This window comes from Danio aesculapii, chromosome 7 (genome assembly GCF_903798145.1).
Source record: "Danio aesculapii chromosome 7, fDanAes4.1, whole genome shotgun sequence".
Classification (NCBI taxonomy): domain Eukaryota; kingdom Metazoa; phylum Chordata; class Actinopteri; order Cypriniformes; family Danionidae; genus Danio; species Danio aesculapii.
This window is the reverse complement of record NC_079441.1, coordinates 31,910,866-31,924,128: the sequence shown is the minus strand read 5'-3', so window position 1 is coordinate 31,924,128 and position 13,263 is coordinate 31,910,866. Positions and strand designations below refer to the sequence as shown.

At 35.2% G+C, this 13,263-nt stretch overlaps 1 protein-coding gene across 2 annotated transcripts in view; it reads right to left on the bottom strand.

Annotated features, from left to right (window-relative positions):
• coro2ba (coronin, actin binding protein, 2Ba) overlaps nucleotides 1–13,263 on the bottom strand; it is a 64,985-nt gene that overhangs the window by 26,008 nt on the left and 25,714 nt on the right. The window contains exons 1-2 of one of the 2 annotated variants that reach the window (XM_056461647.1): nucleotides 8,743–8,848; nucleotides 5,233–5,433 (exon numbers count right to left, since the gene is read on the bottom strand). In XM_056461647.1, the coding sequence (XP_056317622.1) occupies nucleotides 5,233–5,433 (201 nt within the window). In that variant the 5' untranslated portion in view covers nucleotides 8,743–8,848. Of the gene's footprint in view, nucleotides 1–5,232; nucleotides 5,434–8,742; nucleotides 8,849–13,263 lie in introns of those variants that run through there. The other variant, XM_056461646.1, reaches the window with a different exon arrangement.

Below are 13,263 nucleotides of genomic sequence, written 5' to 3'. Positions count from 1 at the left end.
AAAAGATATGGTGGATAAGTTGGCGGTTCATTCCGCTGGGGCGCCCTCAGATTAATAAAGGGACTAAGCCAAAAAGAAAATGAATGAATGAATGAACTTCCATCAAATAGCTTCACAGTCATTTCTAAGATTCTAAGACTATGGCAGATTTCAGTGATGGTGAGAGAGAACTTCTCATTATTACAGTAAGCATGGAAACTTTGCATGGAGCTGTCAATGCCAGAATGACAAAAACACAAGGGGGATGAAGGATGAAAAAGTTGACGCTCCACGTGGTGTCTAGATAAAAACATACGCTGAAGTCAAAAGGGCTGAAATCTTTTTCATGGCCTGAGAGCCCAGTTGGAGTCACAAACGCTGAGGAATGAGCACATTAAGTGCACAAAGCTGGCCTTCTGCATCACACATTAACTGGGTGACTCTCAAAGTTCAATACAAAAGTGCTATTGATAGTTTATCCAAGTTGGCTGAGACCGTGACTGAGGGTCTGCTGGCCCACTGGGCAGTGTAGCATGACCGGATGAGCTCAAGAGGAGGGACAGAAAAACAGACAGAATACAAAGAGGAGATGACTAGGGAAGGATGGGACATAAGAGACTTCACGCCAAAATCTCATTGTCACGCCAATGATAAATGCCGTATCTGTTTTTTTTCTGTCTGGGCTATTTGTGCAGTTTTGCCACTTGCTGTGGAGCATTGGCGGTGGAATTTTGAGACACATTTAATTCTCAAACTTCTGAGCTAACAGGAAATTTTCTAAGAACTCTGACCAAAGGTCTGGTTATGTTTTTAATGTAATGTTAAATAAAATATTTGTCAAATTTATCTGGTCTTTGAAAATACTCTCAAAACACCAGAATAAAACATGTTTTTCCTTTGTAGTTTGTAGGAATGTTGTAGTTTTATGTTTTTTTAGTGCTGGACAAAGATTAATCACTGTTAGTCACATTATTTTTCCTTTGGCTTCGTCCCTTTATTCATCAGGGGTCACCATAGCGGAATGAACCGCCAACTTATCCAGCATATGTTTTGCACAGCGTACGCTCTTCCAGCTGCAACCCAGTACTGGGAAAGACCCATACACTCTCACATGCACACACATACACTGGCCAATTTACTTTTTTCAATTCGCTTATAGCGCATGTCTTTGAACTGTGGGGGGAAACCTTGCTGTAAGGCTACAGTGCTAACCACTGAGCCACGGCGTCGCCAAAGTTAACCACATCCGAATTAAAAGTTTGTTTTGACATAATATAAGTGTGTGTATTATATATATTTATCATATATATGTGATACATACTGTAGAAACAAAACTATTCAAAAATATTTTGTTACATAGATATTTAAAATTAATATGTAATTTGTATCATATACACATATGTTATATCTAAACATAAATAAAAAGATCATTCAAATGAAATGTTGCTGTTTATGTCACGATCACCAGTGATCACCAGTAATTTAGCATTTGCAGATTGCTGGAGAACTACAAACCTGTCACGGAACTGGACTTTACCTATCATCCACCTCTCTCTCTCTCTCACACACACACACACACACACACACACACACGCACACACACACACACACACACACACACACACACACACACACACACGCACACACACACACACACACACGCACACGCGCACACACACACACACACACACACCAGTTCCAGTTCTCTCTCTGATTACACACACACAGCTGGTAACTCATCATGGACTAATTATATGGACTATATATTCACCTCTCAAACACACACACACGTTGCTGAGTCTTGTTTGTTTGCTGTAACATTTCTATGCATGTCTAGTCTTGCCATGCTTTTGACCTTTGCATTGTTTTCTCGTGTATGTTATTTTGACTCCTGTATTAACCATTTTGTCTGTGACCACAAGTTTCTTGTTTCATTGTTGCTGTTTGACCATTGCCTGCCTAACTAAGCTATTAAAGAAACTGCGTTTGGACCCTCAACTCCATTGCTAGCATCCTTCAGTTTTAGATTACAAAATGAAAATTTGAAAGTTGCTTTAATTTTTCCATTATCACAAATAAGAATGATTTAAACATTGAGAGAACCTTATAGCATTAAAATTTATAGCTTAATTTTCCCAAATTTTCTTCTGAAATATTTTTTAGGATTCATTCAGTAACATTCAGTATGACATGTTATATACATTATGAAAAGAGATTTCACCCAAAAAATTACCTCATCATTCTCCCTCATGTGGTTTTAAACTGTTATAAGATTCTTATTCCGTTGAACACAACAGAAAATATGAAAAATGCTCTTAGTTAACTAATTTAGTGACCAACAAAAGAAAGAAACTTAAACAGGTTTTTAACAAGTGTAGGGTGAGTAAATGCATGGCATAATTTAGATTTTTGGGCGAACTATTTCTTTAGGAAGTGTCTTACTGTGTTGCTATTACAGTGGAAGTTTATCCAGACCAAAACTGTTTGGTTGGCGACACCGGTCCATATCTTTAAAGTGGTGAGTTAATGATGAATTAACATTTTGGAAAAACTAACAAAAGCCTTGTCTACCAAATTCATTCCTTAGCAAGCACACAAAACTGCTCTGTTCCAGCCAACACTGATGTCTACACCGATGAGTCCACACCACACTTATGTCAATGTCAGTGACCAGGAGGTTACAGCATCTAGTGCTTGACAATTTTACAACATTAAAGCCATAGATCAAAGGAAACGCATCTGCTCTCAGCTCAGGCTTATGCTTGGCCTGTAAACAAGGTAACAGAAAGATTTAATTTAGAGCATGTCAAGCCACTGGGTGAGGGACTGGCTTGTATGATTCTATTGAGTCATGGTTCAGACTGAAGATGGAGATGCAAACAGAATATTTTGACGATTCAAAAACAAACAGCATGTATGTGATCACATGAAATGTCCATGCATGTGTTTGCACAAAGGAAATCTGTATCAGTGCTGAGAAAATGCATACTAGACTACAACAGTGTTTGACAGAAAGGGAGAGTACCAGGCCTGTGGGTTTCTTTCAGCTGGCAGCACATGTGCAGGAGTGTGTGGTGACTCATCTATGTTTTTCCACTGTGCAGAAACGACTGCTTGTTCTTTGCTCAAATTAATGTAAATGTGAATTGGTGCAAAGCATCCATTAGCACTTCTCTGTGAGGGTTGCATTAAAGACAAAAAAAAAAAAAGATTTTATCCATAATTGCAGCAATATCATTTACTCAAGGTTTTACATCAAAGTTTAGGAGTGTGTTCAGTTCAGCTTATGGCAACATGACAAAATGCATAGATAATACTTTAGCTGGATCAGTTTGATTAAATAAATAATGTGAATGTTCAAAGAGTTTTTAAAAAATAGTTTTATAACTTAATGATAATATTGCTTTAAGAACACATTTTGTAAGCTGGGTTAGAATTTGCACCTCGTTATATTGAGTGTTTGCTCTGAGAAAAATGTAAACAAGCACCATAATTAACAAATCGTCACCTTAGATTAATAAGGTTCTATCTCACATTTTTGTCAAAATTGAAATATTCACATATTGTTATTAAATGAAAACTTATTTACACTGTGTGATGTTTTTTTTTAATAAGTTGTTTTCATTTCAAGACTTTTTATTTAAAAAAACAAAAAATGTTTTTTTACAAAGGCGAACTCTAGCTTGGCTCTATTAGGTTCTTTCTGTGAGCCAATCAGCATTTTGAACGCACAAACAAGGACCAATCATGATCAGCTTTCTTTGTCATTTCGCCAGACTGCTCTGCTGACAGCAGGAAAGACCAGAAAGAAACACAAAATCAGAGTTGACTAAATAATGCCGCACCACACAAAATTGACAAGAAACCTGAAACTGAATAGATGTGTGTGTGAATGGGATGATTTAGAAGCATTTTTTGACATTGAAATGAAATATAAATTTTACATTGTTGAAAAAGAAATTCTTTACAAGTTATAAAAAATGTAATATATTAAATGTGAAATATATTTATTTGTGTATATATAGTCAGTCAAACATTTTTCAGTGTTTAGTAAACTCATTTGCTCATTGTCTGTTTACTTTTAAAATCTTTACATTTGATATTAAGCCTTGAAGCGCAAATACTTATATAATTCAATAATTCATATAAAGCATATAATTCAATAAATATGACCATAATAATTAAATAAAATTACCATCTGCACTGGACAAAATATTTAACACAGCCTTGTATGCTTAATTTGAACAAGAAATAATATCCATCCTAAAACATTAAATAAATGTTTTAGAAAGCAAAAACATATCTTTCTCCAACATCAACATTTTGTTACAACACCAATTTATTTTTTTTAATTAAATTAATAAGCAGGCTGACTGTATTTCTTGAAAAGTAATGCTTCAATTAATGATCTGCCAGATAGAATCTTATAATTCCGAGCGGAAAATTACTTTTTAGAATTAGAAGGTTCTATGTTTTTTTTACCCCAATTTGCAAATTTGTTGATAATTTACATTTAGACTACATTTAGGGTCTCTGTCATGTAATGTATAGAAGAGAACTGTTCCACACACATTGTTTGCTATATGGAATGCAAAAACTTTGAAGCACAATAACTCAAAATCATTTAGAACGCAGATAGATCCTTATAATGCCAAAGCGACAAAATATTACTCACTGAATGATTGTTTAATATTACAATTTTATTCATTTCTGTATTTTGAATGTTTGTGTAGAATGTATAATTTTATGAGTATGTTTATACAAAATGATTTATTCAAGGCTTTCTTTCTGAGTTAGTCTATGGAATGATAAATTGAGATCCACAAAATTATTCTGTAAAGAAATTGAACTCTCTATATAAAAAAATAATAAAAATTTGAACCTGATTTCACCCAATGTTATTGTATTTTTGCAAGAAATTTATGCAAATTGACAAGTATTATATTAGCCTAAACAATGCCTCATTTAGACATATATTTAAACACAACACTTAGGAAAGCTAATGTCTGCAATGTTTACATGTCCATTTACATCCATTTGTCAAAACTCACCAGTTTCCACAAACGCACCAACACGAGCTCTTTGCTGAACAGGCTCCATTCAAAGTACTGCACGTTTGCCGCCACAATAGGCTTGCTGAATTCATGTTGCTGTTAGTGCTAGTCTGACGGCGTATATTAAAGTGTAAGGCCAGAAGACAAACTGTCCAAGGAAAAACGGTAATGCGCGCGCGTGCTGCGTGACAGCGGTTACCTGAGTGACCGGGATTACAACGAAAGATCCTCCTCCCGCGCTTTCCGTCACTATGGCGAGGAACTTGGCGTTGACCGCACAGAAGTGGTTGTCATGGACGTTCTTTGTGATCGGGATGCCCTCGAAGCAGTGCTCTCGGTTGGCCACTTTGCCATAGACGTTTCGAAACTTGGAGCTCCGGTAGGTAGGCCTCCATGACATCTGCAAAACACAAAACAACAAACTAGATCAGGTGTGTTACATCCCTTTTTCTTTTTAATTTGTTTCATTACAAATAGGATGGTTCTTTTAAGTAGCCTAAAGAGATGATAATTAGCTCAAGTCTCTCAGATCTGTTTTTGGGACGTTCTACCAGAAACGTACATTTTCTCTTATAAAACATGTGACGGGGTCTGACTTAAGCTTTTCATCCTAAAAAAGAATCATACAAAAACAAGCATAAAATCATACAATTGGATGATAGAACGCAAGCTTGATCACTGTCAGCTTCTACTTCATCAAATGATGTCACTTCCGAGTAAAGGTGTATTTTAAGTGTATTATTATTGCACCTTAAAGGTGTATTGAATTCATTTAATGTTAAATTTCATGCAAATGTGACAGGACTGACGGAAACATGGGGACAATTGTCAATTTATTTGTATTATATATTTGTAGTATTTATTTGTAGAATTTATTTATAATTTGATGTTTTTAATTAATTGATGTGAATGATAACAACTTAAACTTGCTATATCTGATTTTTTTCAGCAAAAAATGTTTAGCTGTTTATTTTTTTAGCTAATTTTAGTTTTTAGCATAACAAACCTAATAAAGCTGAAGGTTCAATTGGGCTGAGGACAAGGACAATGACAGGATTTGTACATTTGTAAAGTGTTTTTAATAAAGAAAAAAACAAATGAATAACATATTCTTTTACAGAACAACTCACAGAAATGAAACCACCAGTCCATTTTAGACATTTTGGTCTGAAATACTTTTTATTCACCGTATTTATGTTCTTATTTCAGGGACAGATTATGTATGTTTCTGGTAGAATGTCCCTTTCATAGCCTACGTGAGGATTATTATATGAACAAGTTGGCCTGAATTTAAATAAGTGACGCTTCACAAACTAATTTCGAGAGGAGCATGCATGTGATATGTTTGATCGCAGCTGGTCTCTCATCTGTAATCATTAGTAAGCCAATCGGATCATTCCAAACTCACTAAACAGCCCGACTAGCGTTACTCCCTCATCTTCGTTTTTTGAAGAATCCCCCCATCCACCCCATCTCCTTCTTTCCTTCTTTACCAGGGGGAGCTCTCGAGAACTACCTGATGTCATACCCCCTCACATGCTCATTGACCAGGCGGGAGCCCTGGGCTCAGCTATCTCCGAGCTCAGGGTTCTCTCCCAGGACAGCATGCCAAACCTGCTATTATTATCAAGCAATATCTAAGTGTGAACTCTTGAAATAAATAACAATGTAAAGCTGTACGATCACAAACATAGTAGACTAGTGCAGAGGTATAATTACAATGTTGTTTGTATACACAATCTTTCTTCCTTATTTTTTGAATCCAATATTACTTAAAACAGCCAACCCTCCAAATGAAAAATATGTTTTGGTGTGATTCTTGTGGGAAACCTTTATTTGTGTTTTTGCAATGGACCAGCAAGGCTGACAAACTGAATACAAACCAACACCCAGAACCCAACTAGCTATTATCCTGCCCAACATTACTTGGAGTCTTGCGACTGAACAGAAACACATACTATGGCAATAAATTCATAATGATACAGATGTCATTAAAAGCTTTTGTCAAAAACTTTTCTATTAAAACATTTTAAATCACCATTTGAAGGTGTTAAATCAGACCAGACAGTAATACATTCATATAGCAATGGTTATGGCATTAAATGTTGCATGCACTGCGAAAATGAATGTCTTCATTTTTATTTTCCTTTTCCTAAATAAATATCTAAAGTCAATTGAGAAATCGTTTCCAGTCATAACAGAAGGTACAGTAAAACATATATTGGTATGCAGAGACAACTTATTGGTTGCTCCCTATAAAAGTACACTTAAAGAATATATTATATTATCATATTCTCTATCAGTGAACTATTGTATTCCTGTCAAATGATTAATTTAAAGGGAAGGGATTAATGATATTCTCTTTATTTGGCCTTTTAAAAAAAGATTTTAATCTACGTTCATAGAACCATCAGAAACCCTGCAACAACACAAGGATATAAAAGGCAAAATGCAAATGAGCATAATGCAGATATTAGACCCTCTAGTGCTGATTTGGCTCCGTTTTCCAGAATGAAAAAGCCACTCAAGCCACTCAAACAGGAAGCGGTTGGTGGATGCTTGTAAATTTCTGCTTGTAGTTTAGCCTAGAGGAATGTGTGTAAGCAACAATTTAGGCTCTAATGAATGAGACATGTGACAATGTGCCAGTGAAACTAAAATGAGCTGTGATTTAAAGAGATGATGACCAGAAGGAGGAGAGGAAGTGTTAAATCACCACTGTCTGATCTGAATCTTTACGTGAGATTAACATCACTCATGACTAAAAGACTGCATTTAGAATATTTGTGCTGTTAGAACATAGGTAGCATGCTTTGTGCTTAGTTTATTTGTAATATGTGGACCTGGACCACAATATCATTTATAAGGGTACATTTCTGAAATGAGAATTATACATCACCTGAAAGCTGAATAAATAAGCTTCCCAATGATGTGTGGTTTGGTAGGAAAAGACACTATGTGTTATTATCTTCTATTTGAAGATCTGGAATCTGAGGGTTCAAGAATGTAAATATTGAGAAAATTGCCTTTAAGTTGTCCAAATTGAGTCCTAAGCAATGCTTATTTCTATTTGTTCTAGTTTTATTATAGTTTTACTAAGTTTTACTATAAATACAGTGGAAAAAAATTACAAAATGTCTTCATGGAAGATGATCTTTGTTTATTATTCTAAAGATTTTGACTTAAAAGATAAATCAATAAGTCCAAGTCATTTTTGTCTATTCCAACAAATAATCTTTTGAAGTCAGGGTCACTCATAAATATGTTGCCTGATCAGGAACTAGTTAGCTTATCTAAATATTTGGTCATTTATTTTCAGTTAGCACTACTGTGAGGCATTAGAATTGCACCTATCTGAGACCTTTCCATCATATTTTTTTTTTCTTTCTCCGCTCTCCCACTGTGTGAATGTTTACAGCTGTCCTAAAGCATTCAGTGGTTTGTGTGCGTGTTGTCTGGTCTGTTCAATCATAACCGACATACAGAGGCCTTGGGCTGTACAGAGCTGTGCCTTTGAGATTTGCATACAAGGGCATTCATTCATTAAATGACGTCACGTACATACACACTCGCTCAATTACACATCACCAAGCAGATAATATTTCATACACAAATCCCTCAAAATATGTTTTCTTATTCCAAAATAAATATACATCGCATCTATTGTTGTTTTCTCCTCAATGTTCAAATTATTTATGCCAATTCTTACCTTTCCTCTGGTTTTGAGCTCACCACCCTCTGAATTTTGCAGTCATATATACAGAAAGAGTCAGTATCTTTTCCAGCGTCCTGTGTGCATCTAGTTTGCCGGCCTGAGTTAGTTGCATCTGTTTTGCTCTTTCCTCTTTTCCTCCAAGCCTTCTCCTCCCACAGCCTCATTTCATCCCTCCCTCACTACTTCATTCCCTCCCTCTTACCAGGCCCAGCCCCACATCAGCTACTTTGTGCTACTGTAATTGCTAGAGGTCGAATATCCTTCTCTCTGCCTGAAACACACTCTTTTGCACATACATATGCACACAGACACATGCACTCATTTTAGATACACACACACGTCATCAGAGTGAGTCCTTTTCTAACATATTGCTTCTTTTACTGGCACAAATTGTTTCTCTGTCTTTATATGATTGTTTGCTTATTAATGTCTTTCCGATCATTGTGGTCATTGACTGACCTCAAATAGACCTTATTAGGTTTATAAAACATATTGATCTAAACCGAAAGACAACATTATATAATTAGTATGATGCAACTGCACTGTGTCTACTTTGTCAGGGGAAGTGTCCTCAGTTGGTTTGTAAAACATAATAACAATTATTCTGTATTACGCAATATTTTTACATTTAGATACATGCATTATTTGAATGTTTCATCAGTATGTTAAAACTAAATCAGATGTGAATCAGTATGAGTAAAAGAAACTAAGCCATTTTGTATTTGAAAACTTTCATTATACTGTTGACAAGTTTAAGACCAGTTAAATTTGTTTCTGGAAGCCGCTTATGCTCAACAAGATTTTACGCAATCTCAATCTAAATACAGTTAAAGCAGTAATATTGTATTGTCAATTTTCAGCAGTCATTACTTTAATAGGCTTTTTTAAAAGCAAAAGCAAGGCTGTGGTAGGAAAAAACCCGGAAGTATCACCGGGTTTAAATAATAATAAATGGGAATATCAGACCTAATTTTCATCGAAGCACTCGTTTTAGATACCATTTATCAAACTCAATTTAATGAACTAATTCTTTCACTATATTAGACTTGTCACGATACTGAATTTCGGTACTGAAATAAAAGTGAAAAAACGTCAGTTTTCTGCTAACATTTAAGCACTGCTGTTGAGCGTGTTCTTAAACACCGCTGATTTGCTGTAGTATTCACCAGTGCTCAACAGAAATGACTGTGATTGGCCGTGAAGGTCATTAGTTCACCGCACATTCACTTTGATGTTTACCGAGTGCAAACACAGACGAGTGATCTGCTGATGAATTGACTGATCTTCGCTGCTTTAAAACGCTCCAGTGTCTGTGTGTTTGTGTTTGTACTCGGTGAAGAGCAAAGAACTGATGACCTTCACGGCCAATCACAGTCATTTCTGTTGAGCACTAGTGAATACTATGGCAAATCAGTGGTGTTTAGGAATGTGCTTAAATGTTAGCGGGAAATGGGAGTTTTGTAAAATTTTTGTACCGGGACAACACTATTACAGACAACACGAGAGTGGTCTACAGAGGACTGCATTGTTTTATTGCTCAACAGGTGACAGAGGCTGAAACAGGGATGTATGCCCACAGTGTTTACCCTGAGCAGAAGCCTGGGAGGATACTTAAGCGTATTACTCTTAAAGAGATTATTGTTTTGTTTAATGCCAAATATACTTTTAATTGTTTAAATTAAACTGAATTGAATGGTATTAAAGTGATGTTTACACCACATCTGCATTTCGAAATCATGGCAACAGCATGTTGTTGCAATGTTTACAGTGCTGATCCTCTACTTCTGGGTTCCAGTGGGCAGCCTCGCTTTCGTTTTTTTAGAATTGCGGCCGAGTAAAATAAGCATATGTTCAGTATAAAATGACCCTTTAAATCATCTATTTTGCTGATAAAATGCTCATAAGCTTGAAATATTTCTAATTATTATCAATATTGACAAAAAATGTTTTTCTTAATATTTTGGAAACTGTGATGCATTTATTTTCCCTGATGAATTAAAAGTTTGAAAGAACTGTCATCTAACTGACTTTAAATCTTTGAATGGCAGCATGTATCTATATACAGTTGAAGTCAGAATTATTAGCACCCCTTTGAATTTTTTTCTTTTTTAAATATTTCCCAAATGATGTTTAACAGAGCAAGGAAATTTTCACAGTATGTCTGATACTATTTTTTCTTCAGGAGAAAGTCTTATTTGCTTTATTCCAGCTGCAATAAAAGCAGTTTTTAATCTTCTAAAAGCCATTTTAAGGTAAAAATTATCAGCCTCTTTTAAGCAAAATGTTTTTGATAGTCTACAGAACAAACCATCGTTATATACAATAACTTGCCTAATTACCCTAACCTGCCTAGTTAACCTAATTAACCTAGTTAAGCCTTTAAATGTCACTTTAAGCTGTATAGAAGTGTTTTGAAAAATATCTAGTCAAATATTATTTACTGTCATCATGGCAAAGAAAAAATAAATCAGTTATTAAATATAAGTTATTAAAACTATTATGATTAGAAATGTGTTAAAAATCTTCTCTCTGTTAAAGAAGAAAATAAACAGGAGGGCTAATAATTCAGGGGGGCTAATAATTCTGACTTCAACTGTATATGCTCTGTATACTCAACATGTTATTTATAAGTGTATTGGCTGTTGTTTTCAGGATTTATGTCCAGATTATATAATTTGATAGGTATGATGTTTAGTTTCTTTAGTCGTATTTTGTTGCAGCGGTTATGGTCTGTGAAATTAGCTGAATGAGTTGATCACATTGTCATATTCTTAACTGACTAGTTATGTTACTGTGTATTACACAAAGTAAATGCATTTTTAGCTTGTCCTAAACTGACCCAACCTGAAGATGAGAAATGGCAGTTTTTTTTTCTAATTGGCCGTTATACAGTTATAATCAGGCAATGTGATATTTTTAGAAATAAACAGGAGAATGTTAATAAGACCTTGGACATTGTCTGGAGCGTTCTCGGGTCTATGTTAAAACATCTTGTTTCTCTCTCTAATTATGTTGAATGATTCAATGGGATATTTGGCTGGCTCTTGACAAGCTCTATGCAAACAGATGTGATTTATTTTACTTTAGTGAGGCAGCAGTCTTTCCTTGGCCTTCCCTTCAGCTCTGCTCTCTGTTCACCATGTGTCTGTCAAACACCCAACAGATATTTTGTAGTCTGGCCTGTCTGACTTTTACAGACAGTCTCTGTTGTCCAAAGAATATTTCTGACAGTACACTATTGGATAATGCCTGTTTACCTGTGAGCATTTATGTACTGTTCAACAAGAAAACAATGGCTTCAAGATTGTCCTGAATTAGTTCATTCAAAGCCACATATTTATGTAGAGTAGGTGGACTGTTATTGATGTTTAGCCCCAAGAAAAGTTAAAATGTTCATTTTGAGAGCATCCCTCTAGGCTACAAGCTAGAGATGGGCCCATGAGAGGTTATGTGTGTGTACACGTGCACAGAAGCATTAGTCTCAGCCTCAGGCGACACACCCATAGACTGCCCACGGTTCATTTAATGACCGCCTGATGCATATTGCACACAAAAATGGCATACATTGACCGAAATAGCCACTGCTAATGTGATTGGCTAGTACTAGGGAACTTATGGAAGCAAGTTGTTATTGATGTTATTTTTATCAGTCCTAAAAACGTTACTCTATCATTGTATTTAAGTTTTTTTACAATAATACTTTTGCTTTTAAATATTGAATTTGTACTTTTCAGGAAGAGCTAATCACTGTCATTAAATAGTGTTGACTTGATTAACTCAGTGTAAAGTTCCTATTGGCTGAAGGTTTTTTCTGTTTATTGATGAAAAAAAAATCTTAGCTTATGTCTACCCACATTTTTCTGTGCAATCGCTAACAAACACTATTATTGTTCCTACTATAGATTATTTTTAGTTCTATACCATGTAAAAAAAACAAGGGAAACCCACACTTTAAATAGTTAACACTGGGTCATTCTGGACTGGTAAACAGAATCATTAGTTAACTTGATACAGCTTTAACACTGCTCATCATTTACCTAGGGTTAACTATTAATCTTGGTTATTTTTAGAGGCTTCATGACATTTCACACTACATTCCTAAACACTTACTTAATGTCTTAATTTACATATTTGTGCTCTTAGTGTCATTGATTGGGCGAACACAACCTGTTTGCATAAAAGCTTTAGCATTGAATGAAATTACATGACTGAAACTCTCTTCATTTCTCTTAACTGATGCTTTTTCCAACAGCATTTGACATTTTTCTACTTAAATTCTGAAACCCGCATGCATGACATTTCTTTGATTGTGACCTCATGAAAATGAGGTCATTTGCTAAACATCTACGTGTAACAAAGTGCTTACACTGCAAAAGTGGTGCTAAGTGGGGTTTAATTACTCAAAAAACACATTGCTAAGACTGGCATTGATTTCAAGACTTTCTAGAGTGACACGTTCTATTACACATGATTTTAAAGCCACGTTTAACACTAAAATAATGAAACAAAAATATT